Below are 23,896 nucleotides of genomic sequence, written 5' to 3' on the forward strand. Positions count from 1 at the left end.
CTGAAAAGAACCACCTGCACTTGTGCATAAACTCTGTTCTGAGTTTTGTAGTGGTTTGGAAACATAAACCTGTGGGGAGACAAAAGCTTGTTTGTCAGGGGACTGAGATGTTTTCTGGTGATGTACATCTGCTGTGCTGTCTGCTTGCTAAGCCTCTTCACTTTCCCTTTGTGGGGTTTTCTCAGGATCTTTGCTGAAGTTTCTTCCAGTTTGTGTGCTTGGGCTTTGTTGATTGTTTGTGTGCTTACCCAAGTTTAGGGAAGATAGCTTCAAAACTGTTACTCCTGTTTTTCTGTGAAATGTTACCACTGCAAGCTCTCTGGTCTCACTTTTCATGGCTGGACTGGTGACATTCAACAGTCCTCTATCAAAACTTTGTGCTCGTGTTCTGTCTCAAAAGAGTGAAAATTTCAATTGACACTGAAATCTGTTTACTATCTGAACTTTTCTTCCTCACTCCTGTTCTCTATTGTTCTTCTTAAACTTGCCAATATGCTTTGTTCTATCCTTCTTCTGTTCTTGTGGATCTGCAAATGTTTTTGCAAAAAGGTAAGGTGTAGCATTTGAAGCTATGGTTAAAATAACCAGTGGGTAACTAGTCTCTTCTCACTTAAAAGTATGTTGTTCTTCCATCTGTTTGACTTGCTGCACATTCAATCACTGACTGGCATGGCTTTTTTTTCAGTAGAAGGAAAGCTCCATAAATTGTTACGTTTTTTGTAGATTTTTCAATAACAATACTGCTTTGTTGGTTTTCTCATTTTCAGTCATTTATTTTTAGAATTTTAAAAACTGTTACATGAAATCACTTTCAAAAACCTGACTCCTAAACAAACTAGTGATCAAAACATTAAAGAATGCCATATGGCTCCTACCAGTCTTGATGCTGTTGTGTTTCTGGAGAGTACATTCTGTGTTATTAATACTCAATGAAATGCTCCCGGGGTGGGAAAATATTTACTGACATTATTGTGAAATATACTTTTCATAGTGTTCTTACCCAAGATGTTCTAGTCAAAATACTAGGAGTGTATCTTTTGGATTAATCCTTGCAGTGGGTTAGAAGCAGATGGATACTGGGGCAGAGAAAAGTTAGGGAAGGAGGAAGAAGATGCAGTAACTCAAGTGTTGAAAGATTAGCTGTATAGCAGTTTTAGTAGAGCTTTTTATATATATGGATTGTCTCTGAAGGAACTAAAGAAGAAAGCAGTCTGTGTGTATGTGCTGGCATCGTTTTGAGTAACTTCTGACCTTGAATACATGAATATTTAAGGTCTGAGATGTTTATGCAACCTTTTCTCTTGAAGTGAAACCAGAGATCCTGGTAGATAGTATCCCATAGAAATGACATTTAAAAGTGAAAAACACATGCAAACCTTGTGAGCGTTTGGGTTTTTAATTGTGGTGTTTGTAGACTTGTCTGTCACTGAACAGTGTAAGGTTTAGATTATTTTAATGGACTGCTGGTTTTAGATGCATCCGCAGCTAGTTCTGTCAGCTGTCGTGTGTGTTGGATCAGTAAGAAACAATTGATTTAATGTACTTGTGGATGTAGGCATCTCTTTTCTGTTATTAGCCTTGCATCAGTTTGCAAATCCATTGTCAGTATTTAAACAAATTCTGAATTAAATAATTTAGAGGCACTGGAAAGAAGTATCAATGCATGACTAGTTTGAAGGGGATGATGCTGTGCTTTACATTGAGCTTTGGAAGACTGCAGTTTCTGTGGTGCTCTTCTAGTGGGAATAAGGTACTGATGTGCAAAAAAATACTTGAAATTCCTAGAGACTTGATGATGCCGTTGTAGGGACTCTGCTTATTTTCTGTCCCTGTGTTTCTTTGCTTTCAGATCTTTGATGGCTTTGAAGTTGTTATCCCAATTTTGAGGGTCCCTTGTGTTAATCTTAAAGCCCCATCCTAATTCCCACCTCTCTTCCCATTCAGCCTAGAAGCTGAAGCCTCCCATCAATTCCCACAGTGGTTGTGGAGTGTTTGGAAAATCATGTTTCAAGAGGAGACTGATGAATCTTTTGAAGGCCATCATGAGGCTTTGTATAATAATTTGTTTTTATAATTAAAAAACCCCATATATATATCTGTGACTGTATTATTTAATTTTGAAATCATGGCTATCCTTTGGTATAGTATGGACTACTGGAAATAAAGCAGTTAGCCTTGGAGGAGAAAAGGCAACTTGAAAGACAAGACTTGAAAATGCTAGCATTTAATTGCCACAGTACCTTTGAATATATAAATTGTTCTTTATCCTAAATGTGAAAGATGTTTTATTGCACAGTGTTAAAGATGCTCTTGGGAGAACCACATAGAATTGGTTATAAAATATTTCATGATGCTACCATGTACCAGTAGTCTAGACAAAAGGTCCACTCTGGTATTATGTTTATTGCTCAGGAATGTCACTTACAAAAAAGAAGCTGTCTTTGTCCTTGGTGACTGTCATTGCAGGTCTATTCCCATGTGGTACCTTTATCATCGTGTGCTTTATTTGTTCACAGGGTAGCCCTAGTTCCTTGAGAGGTCACCAGATACTGGATGCTTGTGGTAAACCATGGCAGCTGATGATAAAGTTGCCATTCTAACCGACGATGAAGAAGAACAGAAGAGAAAGTATGTGCTTGCTGATCCTTTCAATGGCATTTCCAAGGATCAAGACTTGCCACCTCAGAATGAATCCCCTTCAACGGAGACAACCACAGTCCCAGATGAAGAGCTAGACTGGTTAGAGAAGCACTGCGTCAAAATAAACAATGATCTTCTGATCTCAAAGGTCTTTTATTTTTTCTTCTATTCTGCATATGGCTCCCTCTACCCCTTGCTGCCTGTGTATTACAAGCAGCTGGGTATGACACCTGGTCAGAGTGGACTTCTGGTGGGCATCAGGTACTTTATTGAGTTTTGCAGTGCTCCCTTCTGGGGAGTGGTGGCAGATCGATTCAAGAAAGGAAAGATTGTCCTTCTCTTTTCGCTTTTGTGCTGGGTTTTATTTAACCTGGGGATTGGTTTTGTTAGACCAGCCACCTTAAGATGTGTACCAAAGGGCCTTCCCCCAGCACATCCCACCAATGCAAGCAGCCTTTTAACAACAGCTTTGCAGAACGCCTCGATGTCTTCTCCACTAACCACAGTGAGTACTTCATCCCCAAAAGTTCGTGGCAAGAGACACCTGCTCACTTCCAGTCCGGTCACTTTGGAAATAACAGGGACAGCTAATCCTGAAATAACATTCCTGTTAGCTACACAGAGCAACGATGTGGAGTTGGTGATGGAAAACAGTACCCATTTAATTTCAAAGAACGCCACCGCTAGCCCAGCCTTACCTGGGAATGTGACGCCGAGTACGTCTCCAGCTGCCACCACCACCAAGCCAATGCCTTCTGACCAAGCTGTGCTTGTTTATGATCAACAAGAAGTTGAAGCCATCTTTCTACTCATTCTGCTGGTTGTCATAATAGGAGAATTCTTCAGTGCTTCCTCTGTTACTATTGTGGACACAGTAACACTGCAGTACCTTGGCAAACACAGGGACCGGTATGGATTGCAGCGTATGTGGGGGTCTCTGGGCTGGGGGCTGGCCATGCTCTCTGTGGGAATTGGCATTGACTATACCCATACAGAAGTTGTTATTGAAGGTCAAGGTTGTAAAGCTCCTGAGTACAAGAACTACAGGATAGTTTTCATTGTTTTTGGTGTGCTGATGACAATGGCATTGATTGTGGCCACTCAGTTCCGATTTCATTACGCCCACTTCAAGCAGGATGAAAGTAAGAGAAAAGAGGCAGAAATCTCACAGGTGGACAGAAGTGCCTCCAATGAATCCTCTGATAACACTCCTACCAGTATGAGCCAGTCGCAGTCCTTCAGTTTTTGGGACCTAATTAAACTGCTGTGTAGTATCCAGTACGGCTCAGTGCTCTTCGTGGCATGGTTCATGGGGTTTGGATATGGCTTTGTGTTCACCTTTCTTTACTGGCACTTGGAAGACCTGAATGGCACCACCACTCTCTTTGGAGTTTGTTCAGTGCTCAGTCACGTGTCTGAGCTGACTGCCTACTTCTTCAGCCACAAATTGATTGAATTGGTTGGTCATATCAGGTAAGATTGTTAGCCATCTTTAAAGAACTGTACCAAAAAAATGTTGAATTTCAAGCCCAGCTTTAGTTACAAAGTGAAATTAAAGTTAATGCTTTTTTTTTTTTTTTTTTTTAATGCTGAGTCCTGCTTGCCAGTTGGGGTTTTTAATTATTATTTTAGGAGCTGAAAAAGCTCTGAAATGCTTGCTTTGCATTTTAGTTGCATGTTGGTGTGTGCAGTATGCCTGGCACCATAACCTTTTGCAGACAGTTCCCCAAGACATCCTAGTTCACTGATTCAGAGCTCTGTTATAGATCTTGACAGATCACCACCTGCTCAAGGCTCGTCTGTTTTGACATATGAATACTATTCATTCTAGGGCTTTTATTCCTGATTCAGGAAACCTCCTTTAGCCTGCTTCTCCTTGTGGACAGTTCTTCGCCTCCACAGTAGCTGGGAAAGGTGTCGCTTGCACACCGAGAGAGGAGGAGGACGAGATGAAGAATCGAGGCAAGCACCTCCTGTGCACATGCCCTCATAATCAGCTTCTGGGTGTTGGCAGAATGAGGTTGCAGCCTGGTAGTGTCACTTTCCAGTTCAGTTCCTCGCTCTCTTTTGTTGGAGCTGTGTGTGTTAGCTGCTGAAGGGAGGTGGCTGAGCAGGGCTTCTCCCGTTGTGCTTGCCTTGTGTAAGCAAACTGATTCTTCCAGCATGCTAGTGAATTCTTTAAATTCACAATTGGCTTAAATTCTGTATATTCTAAATCCCTTTACTTTTCTGTAAGAAAGCTCAGGGGAGGAAAGATAGGGGGGAATCTGAGTTAATGAAGCTGTAAAGGTTTGGGGTGTTTTATTTTAGATTTACTCAGGTACTCTGTGCAACTGAGCTTAGTGTTTTTTAAGTTATCTGCTGTGCATTCTGTTCTGTTGCTTTGCTCTCTGTTTTTTTGTTTTGCTTTTGTTGGCATTATTTTTTTTATTCATTTGACCTCTGCTAAAAGCTTTTAGATGCTGAGCACAGCAACTCGAGAGATTAATTAAAATATGAGGGTTTTTCTGCCTTTAAGCTGAGGAGGATCTTTTACTTTGAGCCGGTCTTTTAGTCTCTGAATCTGACAATAATTAGTATGAGAAAATACAACACTTTGCATGCAAAGACTGGAGGAAGGAAATGATGATGGAGGAGCAGTGAGAACAGATCACAGTCTTGATAGCTAAAGATAGCTTGGATCTGATCTTTGAGTGTTGTGTTGTTATAGTACAAAATGCAGGCTTAGACTTCAACTAGAGAAAAAACAAAAAGCACAAAAGAATGGCAGACTTGTGCATAAAATGAAATATAATGGGATAGGAGCATTGGCCAGTAAAAAGAAAGGTGTTGTACAGGATAACTCCTTTTTATTCCTTTTTTTTTTTTTTCTATGAAGCCAAGACTGGATCAAGATTCAGTTGTTAAAACACTAGCTCCTATTTGCAGTGAAACAACATTCTTTATACCTACACCTGGGAAATGCATGTTAGTCATAATTTAATGTCATCTGATGCTTGTGTTTAGTCATCACAGTTTGAGATGTCTCCTTCTGTTTGTCTTTCTTGTACTTTTTGGACTTTGTATAATGCATGGGTTTGTTCAAGAGGAGGAAAACTTTTTTTGAGGAATAAACAGGAGTTCACAGCTCATTCTTTGCTGATGTGTGTATGTTATACATGCTGCTGGTGTTTCTAGCATTGCATATTTGCAGGTCATTAAATGAATCTGGAGTAATGACAGTGGTTGGTTCAGCTTGAAAGCTGTTAGTGACTGTACAGACTTAGGAGGGAGGGAACGTTGCAGAATGTTAGAAGTTGTTAAAAAGATACAAGTCATTAGAAAGTGTGGGGAAAGCCACAAGTTCCTTGTGATGGAATAGCGTACAAAACTGGCTATCAAATGTTTAGACAGAATGGTGTCCTGCATAGAAGCACTCATAACTGCCATTGACTTCAGAAAGATGATGTTAATATCTGGAAATAACCTCCCACTAGAGGTTAAGCTTGAATGTGTTTGACCACAATTCCAGCATGTAAGTTTTTATAGGAAGCAGACACCAGTAGTCATGGCTGTAAACAGCTTGCTGTCCTTGGCATAAGTACAGATTCAGTGCTTTAAATGTTTTAACCTGTAAATTGAATGTGCTGTTTCTGTGTATACTGTGTATAGGGTTCGTAAGGATCATCTGCTTACATTATCCTGCTCGGTCTGATAAAGAGCCCAAGTGATTATCAGAAATACTTTTTTGAAAAGACAACAAAACACAAGTTCTCAAGCCACATATGCCTCCAAAAGCACAATTAAAGAAATCTTCGTAACCTGTAGTTTACCTAAAACTCTGTGTATATGCCAACAGATTAAAAGGTAGAACCTGACCAAATTTCTGCTCCTAATCTCTTATTCCAAATCTTTCTGCAAGTGTAGCAAGGCAGAAAAGCGCAGGTAGCTGAGAGTTAGTGGTGAGGGAAAAACTTTGAACCTGGAGGAGACATATTCACATCTCTGGTCTGGCTGTGATAGGAAGGAGACGAGATGGGGAGAAAGTTCTTGGTGCACAAAGTTTTTCCTGCGCAAAACTGAAATTAAGCTGGCAAGAACTGGTTCTAAACAGAGCACAGGGAACATCTGTACTGCTGAGGGGGAAAAACAAGTGTATGGTGAGGTGATTCCTTGGTATCCCCAAGGGTGTGCATCACTCTGCTCCTTCCTGGTAGGGGAATGAAGAAAGGAACCTGCAGACCTTGTGTGTTTGTTTACCTTTTGTGGCAAATGTGTCCTAACACTTGAGAAATGTGATTGTACGTAAGAGTTACATTAAGCTGTGGCTTTGAAGGGAACAAAGTTATTTGTTTGGAACAGAAGACATTAATTAAAGAGAGAGGAATTCTATGATGCATGGCTCAAAGAACAAGTTTGTTCTCTTTATTGTGTAATATAAAACTTTTTCATGGCTTCCCATGTTTTCTTTGAATGCTTAGGCCTGTGTTGCCTAAAGGCAGCTTATGCCAGCTGTTGATGGACATTACATGTATCTGGAAGCAACACATATTGGTCTGATGTGTGATTGGAGGGGGAGAGCTCCTGCAGGTTTACCAAACTGGCTGAAATCTGTAAATCTGTGTTGTTATAAAATGCATAGACCTGTGTTGATAATTTGGAATGGTGTTTGATATCTCTGACATGATGAAAACTATAGTACTGGTATTTCAGCTGTCAACACGTGTATTTGGAGACCTCAAATGTTAACAAGATACTGCGTTTGTATTATTGCATCTCTGGATTTTTCATTGGCTATGTGCCAATCTATGTGGGATTTTGTATGCTAACTAAATAAGCAGCACAGAGAATCATGAGCCCTTTTGCAGTATCTGTCCTTGCACCTTAATTATCAATTGCATTTATTTCACTTGTGCCAAAACGGGTCAACCAAGAAGCCAGGTTTGGACAACAAATAATCCTTGTCACTGAAAAAAAATCTTTAAAGGTGGCAATAACATCTTTTCTCAAGCTAAAAACATGTTTCGAATTAAGCCTTTCTTTCCTAAAAAATAAAGAGAAAAGTAGTTTGATGAATAAGCACCCTGGAGGAAAGCTAAGCTAGAAAACTTGAAGGGAAAAGTCACCAGGTTAAACATGTGATGGGAAATGTACTGCAGAAATAGTCTTTGTGCTTAATTGTTTAAAAACTGTTTTAAGAGCATTTTTTCTCCTTCTGATCTGCAGTATCTGCTGCTTTTCAACAGAATGGTTAAGTTTTATCCTGAGGCATGTTGCTATAAACCATATTGCTTCTGTGGGATGTGTTTTTAGAGTAGCTCTGAGCAGTTTGCAGATACTGGGACTACAAACTTATATTAATTGGGGTAAAATTAATTAATACAGACCTGCACCAGGCTTATATTAAAATGGAAAAATGAATTTGTGAATGATGAGAAGATTGTTTGAAAGGGGTGTTGAATGTGCTCAGAAAAGGTCTCTCTGAAATATGTAGAGCATGGCATGGAACTACAGAGTTGAGTTACAAGGGCAGCAGACCCTCTGAGCTTTTGAATTTATTTATTTTTTTTTCCATTTGGATTTGGAAGAGAGTCCTAACTTAGCCTCAGTGTGAATGTGTTTGGAGTGGGCAAGAGGAGAGTTTGAGTGCAGGACCTGGGGTATGTATTTTGTGTTGAGCAAATGCTCAACAGCAAATGTATTGGCAAACAGTACCTGTGCAGATGATTTCTGAAGCAGTAAGGTATATTATGAAATACCAGAAAAGTAAAGTGCAGACTGTCCTGACTTCGCTTTTCCTTTCTTCCTTCAGAGTGCTTTATATTGGTCTTGCCTGTAATACAGCTCGATACATTTACATCTCGTATCTGGAAAACGCCTGGACTGTCCTTCCGATGGAGGTTCTTCAAGGTAAGACAGGGCAGTCATGCCCTTCAGTGTAAGATCAGGTGCTTACATTTAACATGTTTTAATGTGAACTGTTATTAAGTAAAAATCTGGTATTGCTCTGGTTTTTTTGACCATAAATATCCCAGAGTGCCCAGGCTCATAAAACAAGACTGTTTATCTTGGGAAATATTTGACGTCAGAAGGGTGGGGTTGCATTTGACTGTGCACAGTTCTCTGTTTATTCAAACAGAAAAGTGTGAGACCAACACACCCTTTAGCTAAACAAAGGCAGAAGCACGAGTTGGGCACACACCTACAGCAGATCCTGTTTGGTGGTAAATGTGATCTTCATTAAATGCAAAAGGTTCTTGATAGGTTGTCAAAAAACAAAACAAAACATAGCTGGGTAATTCTGCCTCTGTTAAAATACTTTTTAGCTTTTCAGTGACTATAGAATTTCCTTTTTTTAGTAGCTAGAGAGGAATTTCATGCAATAACTTTGTCTGCTAGTACAGCTTCTTTAAGATACTTGCCCCTTTAACTAATTTAAATAGGACAGAAGTGTGGTCTGGGAAAAATAATTAGAGCTTTGTTTTCGAGTCATATTATCAAAGAAGTCTGTAAGATCTTCATTACAAAGTGAGAGTGTACATTGTTTTAACTTAAATTTTACAACGTTTTGTCTTGTCTTTTCCTGTCACTTCTCAAAACCAGATAACATCTGAACTAATTTACTCGTTCTTCTTCAGTATTTGAAGAATACTGAAGTATTTGGGTTTGCAAGCTTACAAGAGAATGGTTGATTTAAATGCAGAAAATGTTTTCCCTGCCTTTAAAAATAATTGTACCATCTTTTTTAAAGCCAGTATTTTGGCTTTATGCAGTACTACTTAGAACATTTTCCACATATTGTACTTAGAAATTTTATTCTTCTATGTCCAGCATAATTTGAATTTGCATTAACTTTTTTCTACTATGTTCACAGAAATCTTTGTAAGGTAGATTTTTAGCTTGAGTTATAAAATGCCATTGGAGAGCACTATGTAGGTTTCTACATATGCATAGAAAATAAATGTGTTTGTGTCCTGGCTCCTTCCCTCCCTGCTAACATGAATAGTTTGTGTTAAAACTGCCACAGCAGCGAACTTCTGAATTGTTATTGAAAACATCCCAAACCACAGCTCTTGAATTGATACTTCATCATTCATACCAAGTGTTAAAATACAAAAATATTGCAAAGAACCTGAAGAATGCCTTGTGGTACTGAAACATGTAGGGGGAGCAAATGATGAACACAAAGCTTTGGCTATTACCTTCTAGGTAATCCTGTTTCAAAGACACCTCAACTCAAAATATAGGAAAAAAACCCTTGTGTCTCAACAATACAGCCATAAATTTGTGCCTGGAAGCATCCTGTAATAATGATTGAGAAAGCAGTTTCTGTTACTTTGAATCTTGTTTTTATTCTTCTGAAATTTCAATACGAATTGCTTAATATGTAGGTTTGCTTTTACAGCAAGGCTATGAGGGAGCTTTTTTGGGTTTTTTATGTGTTGTAATCTTCAGTAATTGAGATTTAAAGAAAGAACTGAGGACCTTCAAAATAATACATCCTCACGTGCACTTTTGTTAATCTTGCTATTTGCAGTCATTTGTAGTCAGCAACTGAAAAGGTTGAAAGGTAAACAGACACAATTTCTCAAAAGCCTTTGTGTTGTACATGCTCTTCTTAGCCTGCATCTGACATGGTTTATTAGTGTCCATAATGTGCATAGGTGTACTATATGTGTGTCTAATTACTGCTGGTATATTTGTAATGTGCCAGTAAGCTCATTCAGTGTTGCTAAATGGGAGATCAAGTTTGGTTTTAGAAGTAGTGTTGAGGGTTTTTTTTCCTTTATTATTTTCCCCTCCTCACTGTTACCAGTTTTAATCTTTTCTAGATTCGTTATTTCTTTTGCAGCAGTTACCAAATCCTCTTACTTTGGGCTCTTCTTTCTTTCCTACGCAGCCACTGAATCTGTAGGTAAGGGATAAGAGGTGACTCCTTAATGAAATTTGGTGAGGTGGAAGCTCTTATTTTTGTTAAGTGAGTTGTTGACAGAGTTGTAGCTGCTTTCCATATATAAGGTTAGGAGTATTTAAAAAAGAACAAAAAGAGTGTAGATTGTGTCATGGGGGCCATGTGACTGCATCGAGTTGATAGGTCTTTTAATTCCTTGAACTTTTTCCAGGAATCTGTCACAGTCTACATAATTCCAGTTCCATCAGCTAGAGGGATATTAAGGTCAACAGCAGTTTCAGCTGACTTCTGTAAAGAATTTATTTTTCTGTTTAATATGTCACTGCAATACAAGAAAGATTGTCTCCATGTGCTGTGCTGAAGGGCATGGAGAGATTTCTGGAAGATGACTCTGCAAACTGCATCTATTGATTGTAATAAGAACCATGCTGTGTTTCAGTTGCTGCCTGTAACTGGGATGGGAAGGACTCTAAGAGCATTGCACTCTCAAAGGAGTGGAGAAGATTCAAACTCAATTCTTAATTTAGAGTTTTGAATCTGTATGCTGTATTGACTTGCACATGCAATAGATAAAAATAAGAGCCTAGGCTGGATCTTTAATAACTGAAAATTTCAAGATGTCCTTGTAGCAAATGCATTTAGTGTGCACCTATGTATATATGTCATGTCATCAGTTTGAAAACATGCAATAATTCTTGTTCATCTCTCACTTAACAGATTTAAGTTTTGATATGCTTGTTAGCTCCAACTTACTTTTCCAAAGCAGTGGTCCAAGTTCTCTGGTAATGGCTGTGCTAGCTCACCAGTTTGCATAACAGGATTTATTGATAACCCCAAAATTAGCTACTTTAAGTCAGCAGATATCCAACAAACTCCAAAACAAGGAGTTTGTAAGAAGTGTCATCTACTGATGCTGCAGCAACACTGCTATGTCTAGAGAGCAAAAAACTTGGGTATTTAACAGATAGGTCTCCCTTGAAGTAAATTTGGCTCCCAAAATCTTCAGCTCTTGGTTTATATGTAAATTATCCTAAGTTTGCTAAAGATTATTATTCTAAGCATAACACTAGGGTTTTTACACTTCTTGGAACTACAGTCCAGATGGTGAAGTGGGGGTTAGTGGTTTTAGCAAATAATGTGTGTGTGTATATATATACATAATGAACAACTTCTTTTTAAAAGAGCTGTGGTTAGCAGTAATCCAGACCAGACTTCCTATAAAAGTAGTGGTAATAACTTCCAAATAGTTACAGTTGTATAAATAATTATTATGAAAATCACATTAGTGATGTACACATATAAAAAAACCCCACCACCCTCCCTGTACTTTTACAGGCAAGTGAAATAAGCTGGTTTACAGGTATGGATTTAGGTTTCAGAGGAACTGGGAGCACTGTGTTCTATCTGGATTGTCTAGTAAAGGTGAAAACATCCAGGAACCTGTTTGTTAACTTATGGCCTTTTGTTTTCAAAGAAATACAGTGGTATTTTGCTCCACAGTTCAAATAATTTCTGGTGTGTTTTTGATTTGCCTGGCTTTAAAACTTGACTTACTCTTTCATAGCTGATGAAACGGAGTGTTTTACATTAATTTATATCCTTTCTAAAACAAAAACCTCATTATCAGTATTAGCTTTTCTTTATTAGGACGGTTCTTGGTTGCATATGTGGGTCTGCATTTTTAAAAGTAGATATTCAGTGAGCTGTAAAACTGAGCTTTTTGGATGGAAAAATCTGAGTTTTAAAGCCTTATACTGTAAATGGTGAGGTAAAATACACTCGTCCTAATGTAAGCTTTTTATTTTTCAACAAGATGATGTGCTATTACCAAAACCAGCTCTGCAGTGTATAAAAGTAGCCTTTACAAACCTGAAGCTTGAGATATTTTTAATTAGATTTGGAATGAAAATTAACTATACAGCCTTGTGAACATGTAACATCTATACCTGAATACAGTGCTATTTATCATTTTACAACTAAGTAAAATCCAAGGTATTCTGGGAGTATATTACAAAATCATGTGTTTTCCTGCTCTTATGAGTCTTCAGACTAAATGCCTAAGTAATTATTGAGTGTCCAACTGTTCACTAATAAGTCAAGCATAGAGGACAGAAACATGCTGACTGAATCATCAGTTGTGCCAACATTTTTTTAAACTGAGGCAGTAGAGTTCAGGCATTGGTAAGCTGTGATGACTATTTTAATACCACTCAAGTAAGAAAAAAAAATATTCCCACACAATCTGAGGGTGGCAAAATAGTTCAGGCTTATTTAATGTGTGATGAGCTACAAACCAGTTTTCTTTTTCCAGCTTCTCCACAACCCTGCCTTTTCCCATCCTCTTCTTCCCCACTCCACCAAAAAACCCTACCGAGCAGGTGCTTCAAGCCAAGGGCTCCACCTGCAGCCTGGTCCTGCATGCTGGTGGTCATTCACTGTCCTTCCCCTCATGGGAGGAGAAAATGTACCTAACTCTGAACCAACAAGGCAACTGCCAGAAAGAGATGGCAGCTATGGTCCTCCCTGAGGAGCTTGCGTGTTTGCCCATCCAGACCACTCAGTGCTAAGTGCAGTCAGTGCTGGTGTTGAGTTCAGAGGGAGTTTGCTTGGAGGCAGTTGGTCTGGGGGGGAGGGAAAAGGGCAGGAGGGGATTAATTCTTGCTTCTGAAATGACATGGATATCTCAGATATTGTTTGGATTTTATCACCTTTGCACTGCCATCATTGTGGCAGTGAGGAGGCTGCAGAGAGGCATCAGTGCTTTAATTGCCTGAAGCTTATTAAATCAGGACTGTATTTCAAAGGCCCTGGGACATTTTCCAAGGGACGAGGAGTCTGGCAGAGGGACTTTTTTAGGGTGCTTTATTCCATTTTCCTAGGGACTGTGTCTTGAGAAGAGAAGTGAGGACATCTGAGAGGGAGAAAGAGCTGTTGACCGACTCTGCAGAAGGAGTCCTCATGTCTCCCTGCAGCTTGGTTGCCAGCATCACGTTACCAGAAGCTGATTGGTACTCCACAGCCATTTGTCAATGAAGAGATGTTGTTGCTTTTCTCCAAGGCATGCTGCAGCTGATGGGGGCAGTGGCTCTGATGTTGTGTTAGTGTGCTGTGGAGCCCAGGTCCTCACAGTGTTCATCCCTGCAGGTGTCACGCATGCGGCTATCTGGGCAGCTTGTATTTCGTACCTCAGCGCGGCGGTGCCTCCGGAGCTGAGGACGTCAGCCCAGGGGATCCTGCAGGGCCTCCACCTGGGTCTGGGCAGAGGATGTGGGGCTATGATTGGAGGGGTTTTGGTCAATTACTTCGGTAAGCAAAAATTGTGTTGAAGGCTTTTATTTTCTTTATTGAAGCTGTGGTTTTACTGAGCTATGAGTTTTAAGCTTACTTATGTGTAAGATATTGTTATGTTTTGAAGAGTAATACACTCTGTGTAAACCAGGGAATCATAGGACTGCTCAGGCTGGGAGGGACCTCAAGAGATCTCCAGTTCAGGTCCCTAATCAAAACAAGGTCAGCACTGAGTGCAGGCCGGGTTGATTATGGCTTTGTCCTCTCAGCATTACGGGCTGATTAAATACGTTATACCTAGATATTTTTAGTTTTGTATAAGCAAATCTCCAACCTCATCTGTAAGTAAGATGAATGAATCCTTTGTGAGAGATAAGGTTGATACTGTGCAGCCTCTCGATGAACAAATGAAAATCTAATTACTTGGTTAAAAATCCTTTGCAAAGTCTGTTGAAGTGTTAGGGGAGGAAAATGCAATGAGACAAGCTAATAAGAGTCTACATGGGACAACACATAATGCTGACTCATTAAGTTAATAGATTCTCAATTTAGAACAAAAATAAATCTCATTACAGGTCCTGCTGCCACATTCAGAGGAATAGGGATGGCTTGTTTAGTGATTCTTCTTCTGTTTTCACTGATCCAGTGGATGTTGGTTCCTGATGAAGAAGAAGGTAAATACTCATGTCACTGAGAACACTACAAAAATAGAACTAGTGCAAAAAAAGTATCTCTGAAGCTCTCTGCAGCTTCAGTTTTGTGGGTGTGGTGCCTTTACTCGGATTTTGATAAAGCAGTTTGTTGTTGAGTGAGAAGGTTTTTCTTGAGCAAAGATAGAAATTGAAATAGTTGTGCTGCTGGTTGAAGAAGGGCAGCACCGAGTTTGGGATCTCTTTAGGAGGAAAGCGTAACATATTTTACTACCTGTATGTCCTCTCAGCTCTGGGTTAGTCTTAACACCTATAGTGAGTCATTTAAATTGCATCAGTTCTTTAAGGTCACCCTGACCACTTTATGCTCTCAGACTCTACAGTCCAAGCCACCTCTGCCAGAAATTGTAGAGCTGGCTTCAGAGGACACAGACTATTGTAGCTGCCTCAGTTCTGTTCTGGCATCTGAGAAGTCTCCCCTCAGGTGCAACTTGAATTTGTACATCTCCACCCTTACTAATATAAAAGCTAACCAGAAATTAAATACTTGGTGCAAAGTTAAGGATTTAGCATAAATCTTATTCTTACAAAGACAATAAAACTGAAAAATTCTGGAAAGTCATTATTTTTTGAGCTGCTTTTTACCAAAATGTTACTTTCTAGTCTGAGCTTTCTGTATGAAAGTTAGTTTTCTTTAGCTGGAATATTAATGAATTGTCCTTGGCTAGTTATCAAGTTGCCTGTACTGAAGTGTTGAAGTATTTGTTTTGCTAGAATTCTCTTCAACTCTGCTTAAGTGATAATGACAAAAAATGGAAAGGTGAAAAGGATATTTGCTGCTTTGGTTTCCCATCAACTTTTGGTTAATTACATGTGAACCTACAAAACAGTATTTTGTTCTTAGTGGCCTTATTCTGCTTAGTTTCAGTCTTGAGTTTCCATTTAATACACACTACCCATCTCAACAGCTTGTCCTTTCATTCTAAGTTATGAGGTTGCTCTCGACCAGACCAGCTGCATGAGTGAAACTAAGCTTATGGTCAGGTGTGTGCAGGATCAGTCTCTTCCTTTCTTCACTACTAGAGAATATCCAGCCACTGCTTAAAATAGCCAGTACTATCTGAGAGTCTATAACCAAAATACCATTTTATAATTTTGAAAAAAAAAAAAAAAAGGTCTTTTAAATTGGTAAAATATTTCTACTCAGAAGAAATATTTTCTCAAGATTTACTGTATTGTGCTGTTTATACTCACAGACAGCATGCAGCTGTTACTTAAAACATCCAACAGCTTCTATCTATCTGTTTAATTACTTTTCATATATAAATACTCTGGCTCTTGAGACTGTAAGGCACATTGTGTTGGGTCATGACAGTAATTTTATGGGTGATGTTTCCAGACAGTTGTGAAAACTCTTTCAGATTACGAGAAGACCTTAGATGTAAAGATCTGTTGGGAGGATTTCTTCCTTTACCTGAAACTCCGCAACAGATATTTTGTCTCCTCCAATATGTCACTAACTTGTTCTTTTCTCACTAACTGTGTAACTTCATTTTGGTAACTATGGTGGGATGGTTTGTTTCTTAGATAAAAAAGTGAAGAGGCAACTTCTTTAAGTCAAATCAATAGGTTTAGGAACTGTTCTGATGAAGTAGGCTGTGGGACTTCACTGAATGGCACCTGTTTGAAGCTAGTGTTTAGTTACAAATACCATTGAGTCGTAAGGTGCAGGCTTGATGCAGGTAAGTAAGTTTGCTGCAGGTCTAAAAGACTGATTTTCAATTTGCATGTAACATGAAAATTACTTAAGTTTCCATGTGACACAAATAAACATATTTCTAAGAGCTAGCTGGAAAAACATGGGCTGCCTCATGCTCATTAGGTCCTCCTGTTCCTGCAGCCATGTAAAATACATGTCTGCAGTTGCAGAACAGCCTTGCTTCTATGGACAACATCCACCTCATGTTTCCCTAACTAGGCTGTGGCTTGTCCCACTCCTGGCTGTCTGTGCCAGTGTTCTGCTTTCAGGGCAGTGATAACCATATTATGAAAGCAAGAAACACTTTGTCTTCATTGTCTGCTTCACATTTCTTTTTAAGCTTGTTGGCTTTTGCCAGTCATTCTTATTTTGCTTTCAACTTCAGAAAAGACAATGCTGGCAGAAAGGATCCCAGTGCCTTCCAGTCCTGTTCCCATAGCAACTATTGACCTTGTACAACAGCAATCAGAAGATATCATGCCTCGGACTGAGCCCAGACTCCCTCTGAAGAAAACTAAACACCAAGAAGAGCAAGAGGATGTCAACAAGCCTGCCTGGGGCATCAGCTCTTCCCCTTGGGTCACCTTAGCTTATGCTGTCTACCAGATAAAAGAGATGGTTAAACTATCCAAAACCAATCCAATTCCTGAGAACCAGCCTTTGCAGGTAAACTTTTAATGTACAGGAAGTTATGTATTTGTTGGATGGTTGAAAACCTTTATAGCTGTCTCAATCTGTTAGTACCTGGCAGGTATTCTCCATCAGCTTGTAATAAGTTTGGAGTTGTGAAACAGTAGTTGAAATGCTGCATGAAACAGAGATGATTTCTGTGTATAGTACAGCAGGATTAACTATTTTTGCAAGTATTATCTACCTGAGGAGGAGAGGAAGAGACATAGAAATACACTGTTTTACAGGCTTGGATATACTTGAATTCCCTGTAAGTTTACATTTGTTTTCGTATTAGGTGAAATGTGTGGGTTATATGTGTGGGGAACAACAACACATTTTGCAGAATTTGTAAGTTGATGCTTAAGCATGAGAAGGCACAGCTACTTAACAGAGTGTTAAATGGTTCTTACTGAGTTTTGCTTCCTTGGGTGATGCTATCAAGTGTCTATATTGTTGCAGCAATAGGCATTCTAGGCAACTAATGATAAGGATGCAGAGCCTTCTTTTCAAATCAAGTTAATATCTTTTTTAATCTAGACTTATACCAGAGAAGAGCCATTTTGTGACTTAAAACATCCGATTGCTCGTGCTTACTTTACACCATTTCCCTTCTGACCAGTCTCCCCTCAGAATACCCTTTTAATACCTTCAGCTAAATCCATGATTGATGGGCTTGTATTTTGAGCTATCATCTGATGCTTTGGATGTGTCTTGCAGAATGGAGCTGAAGCATACTGCTTGAGCAAAGTAGGGAAATGCTGTCAATGCAAGTTTTAGAAGAGCAAGCATGGTTGATGTTAAAACCTCTGTGTTTACCTGTCTGGAAGAGTGGGTGAGGTTCCTTCTTCTGCACCCAGTAGGCGTAAACACAGAAGTGCTTTTTCCACAACTGCCATCTTTAGAAATGGTTAATTTGGAATATGAGTATGAATCAGCAGAGCACAGTGGGTAGGAATTTCACTTGGTCAGTGATTTCCTGCTTTTCTTATTTGTCTTTATTCTTGAAAATGTATTTACAGGCACATTGGCTTTAGGTTGGTTAAATTTGTGAAATAGCCTCCTTAAAGTGAAAATAGATTTGGAAGGAGGGTCAGTGCACAGAAAATGGAATCAGTGACAGAAATTATTCCTTATTATTTATTTAAGGTTTTGAGTTGAGTTTGCTACTGCTTGCCTGTACTTCTTCAAGGGACATACTTGCCATATTGTCTGTTCTTCAGTGGAAAACAAGTAATAATACATAGCGTGTCACTTCCTAACGTGAAATGTAGTAGTGAAAAGACTTGCTGTTTGAACCCTGGGGAGTGTAACTGGTGTGTAAATGTGCTCTTCAGTTCTGTAGTGAGGCCTGTTTGAGTAGACTGGATGGAATTGTACATCAGTACTGCAAAAGTTGTGCCTTTCAGCAAGTCTAAGCAGTATCTTGGGGAGGGAAGGAACTATTGAGGAAAGCTGTATTTAAGTTGCATGACCAAAAAAATACAGAATTGTTTGGTCAAAAGAATGATCATCTTTGAACACATTGAAGTCCAGTTAATTGTTTTTTTACCCCTTGAAACACAACAAGTTTGTTTTTTGCATGCTTCTTGGGAAAGTGCAGTTAGGAAAAGAGATGGAAGGTAAGCTACTGCCTGCTTGCTGTTAGTGTCATCTGGATTTAAATGTCCTACTTTTGCTTGGCTTCTTTACGTTTGATTTGTTATGTTGCGGGCATCCCAAGTAAGTGCTTTGCCATTTTCCAGGAATGAGATGCATCTGGGGGTATGTCACTGGGGACAGTGCCATGAGTGCTTGCATTCACTTCTTGCATGCAATCCTTTCCCCTCTCTTTAGAAAATCAATGAGAACTGCAGTGCTTCATCAGCCAGTTCAGCAAGTCAGCCCCCAAATCCGACAGATTCTGGGCAGTCCAGAAATTGTTCAGCACCAACACCTACAGCAACATCAGATTCCCAACTAGATGGCGACCACGTTGTGTTGGATCATGATGCTCAGCCTGCTGCTGCCGGGCCCTGAGATATGCTCATCTTATCAAATCCAGTGCATGGAACTCTGCTTCTCACCTGGGAAACGCTGGAGTAGGAGCTCAAAAGTAGGACTTCCTTCATCTTAATGATCATAATATGATGCAGTGCAAGCTTTTAACTATATAAAGAATATTTATATGACTACACAGAGCAACACGAGCAGGGAAGCCAAAAATTTGGAATTCTTGAAGAAAGTGGTGTGGCTGGATCCAACGGTAGGAAGAATTCTTGGCTGCTTTGCTAAAGCTGAGTCAAGTGATAAGAGATTTCTTTGCCATCTAGAAAAAGGGAGTTTGCTCTTCACTTGTTGAGGCACACACTGTCTTGACTAGATGGGGTGATTTTCTCCTTTGAATTTGTTCTCTGGACAGAAGTAAAAGACTTTTTAGTAGAGAAACTGAGTTTCCCTGCATAGTCTATGGGAAAAGATAAGATCCAATAAATACAGAAACAGCTTGAAACTGTCTCTGTAAAGATTTCTCAGAAACAGATCAGTTTTAGCAAGTGTATCTTCATGTTATGGATTAAGTAAAATACATATTCAGAGAATATGTTTTTGAAGCTAATGTTATCTTGTTTGAGATAAAGGTTTAGTTCTGCAAAGAAAAGATTCTGAACTGGTGTTTTAGTGAAACAAAAAAGCTGGAGGAAGGCTTCTGAAGAAGTTAACCTCTGTGCTTGCAGCCCCTCAGTTGGGCATAGGTTGTGTGCATTTGGGTAATTCTAAGTTTGATGTTGTATTGAGACAAGTGTATCTGATGAGATTGCACAACCTGAGATTTATCAAGGGTTTCAGTGGACACACTGTCTTGTTGGGTTTTTATTTAATCATCTATACAATGGTTTATTTAATGCAGTGTAGTTAACATAGTTATTTATTAAGAAAGCAGTAAGCTTTAAGTGCCTAGGGAAGGTGGGGGGTAGGGAGGAATCGCCTAAAAATCTTTGGGATTATAGGGGCAAAGTTGATACAGAAATCAAGTAGAGTGAGAGATTCTCAGGAGGAAGCAAACATAACTAAATTGCAGTATGTTTAGGAAATGACTTTGCCCAATGGGAAGACACTGGAAGACTTTGCATTCAATATTAACTGCAGCCAGCTCACTTGCTGGTGCACAGTGAATGTTGCTGCTGGAGAGATGTCCTTAGGCTCAAGGAGGAGTCTGGGGGGTTTAGTCAGGATAGTGTTTTGGCCCATTTGCTTTGATTCACAGCTTTTTCCTGGGAGATTCTGAGCACTCAGCTTCTACGGGACTGAGTATTGCTCAGCCCTCCCTGACATCGGATGCATGTGATGTGTCAGGCCTGCCATGAGGAAGGTGTGTGCTGGGGGACTGTACAGTGATCCAGAGGTAAGGTGAACAGGAGCACAGGGTTAGGTGAGAGGAAGATGGCAGCAGCTAAGCAGGAAATCCAGTTTGCTTGATTGAAGAGGTGTCCCATAGCTGTGCTTTAGCTGTGCTTCTAGAACAACCCATGCTCTGGTGGTGCCTGGGACCAACACCATAGACAATAACAAGAAACATCGATGACTAGCCACTAGTTACTTCTTTTGCACTTGAACTTAAATGTACTGTACTCACATAAATCCTCATGACTTGTCTAAGTGTCCTTTAAAATCAGAAATGTATTTATTGTATGTTTGTATTTCTTGGGGGAAAGCTGAAGACTGAACAGGTGACAGGACAGAAGTATGCTAAAAATCATCTCGAGGCAAACCATTTGTTGAGTTCATGCTGTTATGGTGTTACCTCAGCTGCTACTGCATAGCACCTGGATTGTGAGGTGAAGAGCTTGTACACTGTGTTTACACTTCAGAATTGTGTATTTGAAATGCCTGCTCTTTTTGGAATTGTATAGTCATTCTATGTTGCAAAATGGACATGCACACCTGGATTTTGATATTTGTGAAACTGTAAAACCTGTGGTAAGAAATATATCCATACTGTATTTAATTCTATCAATCTGAACTTTTATTACATTTGCTCATATTACGGTGCCAACAGTAAACATAATAACTTGAGCTGAAAAGAATTCAACGTTTTGCTAGGTTCACTGCCTGGAGGAAAGTGAACCTAGAGCCTGGGAACTACTCTGGAGCAGCATTAATATCTGTCCCATGATAAAATCTGATAGTAGGCACAAATGTCCTTGTGTGGGGCAGGGAGGGTGTAAGGGCTGCACACTGATGTGCATCATAAAGAGGCTGACAAGGGAAGTGTGCAGGACATCAGGGGTGAAGAGTCAGAACTGGATTACATTTGTCCCCTGGCAGTTTTGAGAGGCTGCTAAGTGCTGGTCATGTCAGACCGTATGGCAGTACATCCCATTTCTGTTTCTGATTAGATTTCCATGGTTGCACCTGTCCTGTACAGTGGCACATTTGCCTGGAATTTGTTTTTATCTCAGGCATTTGACAGTTCAGTTTTTACTGCTTAACTTGTATGCATCCCAAAGTGATGACGAGGAGAGATCTTAGTTTTGTTGTTTGCATGTGTGTACTGTGACCTCCCTTGTCACTTCATGAACATGGCTTTGTGGTAGTTTGGCTCTGCCAGAATGGGAATGACAGGTTCCTTCAGGGAGATGCATTCGAGGTACGGGGGACACTTATTTTGGAGCAACCACAGGTAACGCACAGTTACAGGTTTTTCAGTCTGCAACAAGGGATGAAACCTCAGGACATAAACACACCCAATTTGCATGGCTCCTCCTTGTCATACATCCTGCTGTTCTGAAGACAGTAAATGCATAAGGGAGAACCACATACTTGAAAAACACATTTATTTTTAAAAACCTTGAAAGTACAAGGCAGTATAATAAATGTTGTACCGTGAATACAAAATAAATATGAAATTCTACCTTTTTTAAGTGCTGTGAAACAGAAGATAAATGTAATTCATCCTTCATTAAGGCTTTTGTAAAAGTTAAAGACAATGGATTAATATCCAGATTCTGTTCCAAGATATTCTGGCTGAACACCAGACAGTACTTACCAACTTCTTAACAACTGTGTTTCAGTAAAGCTGTGCAATATGCATATATCACAGGTGCACTGTAAGTAAACTCTGTTGGCAAAGGGCTCAAATGACAGTCGTTGCTTTTGGCATATTTTGTTGATCAGATGCTTCCAATGTCAGGACAAGCTTATGAGGACTTTTAAGGTAAGTATCAGCTATCCACTAAAGCAGTCTTCATCTTTCTCACATGCATAAAACCTGGTTTATTCTTTTTTCCTTCTTTTTTTTTTTTTCCTTGTTGGCATCCATATACCTGGTATTGTTCCAAGTAACTTAGAAAAAGGGGCAGTGTCTGAAAACTGTAATTGCCTGCTTTGTGTGGGGGTGCTTTTCCATTGAACATACTGCTTAGGTAAAATATTACCTTAATGTGTTACCTGGGCTATTGTATATAAATACACATTATGTACTTATGGAAGGATAATCACCACTACCTCAGTAAACAGAGGAAATGAGAAGCACTGTGTTTAAGCTGATTCTCCCCCATGGTCTCAAACCACACAGATGTGAGTTCTTAAGCAACTACAAAGTACACTGGAAAAGCCTGTGTACTTTAAAACATGCAAAAAACATATAACATTAAGACATCTCTTCAAGTCTCCTTTTTTGACTAATCTGTAATAATTCTAAGTACTTCTTTTTCATGATGGCAACACAGGCAAATGCTAAATAAATCCATAGTCTACAGTAAAGATCATTGTTTGGGGTGAGGGAGTTTCCATCCTTCTCCCAAACCATCAAAGATCATGAGGCTTTCCTCAGTTTTCACAACAGCTAACGCTTCTGGCTTCCTGCTAGTGACAGAAGCCCAAGCCAAGCCTGACTTTGGGGTGTGCATGGCAATTTAACTGTCAATTTGGTAGTAGCAGCCTCTCTTTGAAGTGACTCCTGCTGCTAGTGGCCTTCCTGAACAGAACTCTCTTGTTCTAGTTTTTTAATGTTGTGGTCTTACCAGCGAGTGTATCTTAAATTTATAAATTTATGGCACAGAAGGGTGATAAGTATCTCCTTACTGTAAAATGGAAAAGTTTATTTTCAAATGAAGCAACATTGAAGCTCTAGGAAGGTGAAGGCCCATATAAGTAAGGCTTTCAAGCACCAACTCCGAGTCCTGCTTTATACAGAGGAGCTCTTGGAATGTACTACAGCAGCACTTCTTAGCACTGTTAGAGGTAACAGATTTTCTCCCTTGTCCAGCAATGGACAATGAGAAACCATGATAGTGCAGGTTCTGCTGAAGTTACACTGCGTCACTGGGTGTGTCACAAAGAAAATATATCCCTTTTAAAATTAATATATCCTGCTCTGAAATGCCATTCTGGAGAGGTCTGTAAGATAGATGGGGAGAGAATTAATAGTCTTATGTTTTCTTCAGGTTGGAGACTCTAAAGGAAAACTAGAAGGTGAGGCTAGAAGAATACAGGGATAGTGTAAAGAACAAAAGAAGGAATTTGCCTGTGCAGGTGGATAAACAGAGGAGACATGTTCTACTCCCTAGCTAAGGATTGTGTAATACATAAGCTGAAAGATATTTGACTGGCTAAATTTCTGTCCCTGTTCTTTTCTTTCCCCCCCCCACACCTCCTGTGGTAAGTCCCAAAGAGGGATAAAGAAGGGGGGAAGGAAGGAGCAAGGTAATGCTCCCTCCATGTTTTGCTTGGAATTACTTTCCACTTTTTATTGAATGAGCAAACTACTGAGTACTCAGAGGAGAGTGAAGCTGTGTGTGGGTTATCTGTACTCCCAGTTACATGGTTACAGCATCACTCCAACTCTGCTGACAGCAGTTCCTCCAAGCAGCTGAAACAGCCTCAGCCTTTGTCACCTTTTCTGGGCTGTTGAGAGCTAGAATACAGGGCAGTGCCCATCAGAGGTCAGGTTACAATAAAATTGAAAGCAGTAGTAAAAATACATTTGGGGATGGAAGTGCTCTGCTGAATCATCTGTTA

At 39.6% G+C, this 23,896-nt stretch overlaps 1 protein-coding gene across 1 annotated transcript; it reads left to right on the top strand.

The window, feature by feature from the left end:
• The first annotated feature begins 2,569 nt into the window (after positions 1-2,569).
• Positions 2,570-18,953, top strand: MFSD6 (major facilitator superfamily domain containing 6). Its single transcript, XM_009995239.1, has 6 exons — positions 2,570-4,113; positions 8,432-8,529; positions 13,676-13,837; positions 14,395-14,493; positions 16,614-16,894; positions 18,734-18,953. Exons 1-6 carry the CDS (start codon positions 2,570-2,572, stop codon positions 18,914-18,916), a joined length of 2,367 nt encoding a protein of 788 aa, XP_009993541.1. The 3' UTR covers positions 18,917-18,953.
• The last annotated feature ends 4,943 nt before the right edge of the window (positions 18,954-23,896 follow it).

The sequence above is a fragment of the Chaetura pelagica genome, unplaced genomic scaffold (genome assembly GCF_000747805.2).
Source record: "Chaetura pelagica isolate M959 unplaced genomic scaffold, ChaPel_1.0 scaffold33, whole genome shotgun sequence".
Lineage (NCBI taxonomy): Eukaryota > Metazoa > Chordata > Aves > Apodiformes > Apodidae > Chaetura > Chaetura pelagica.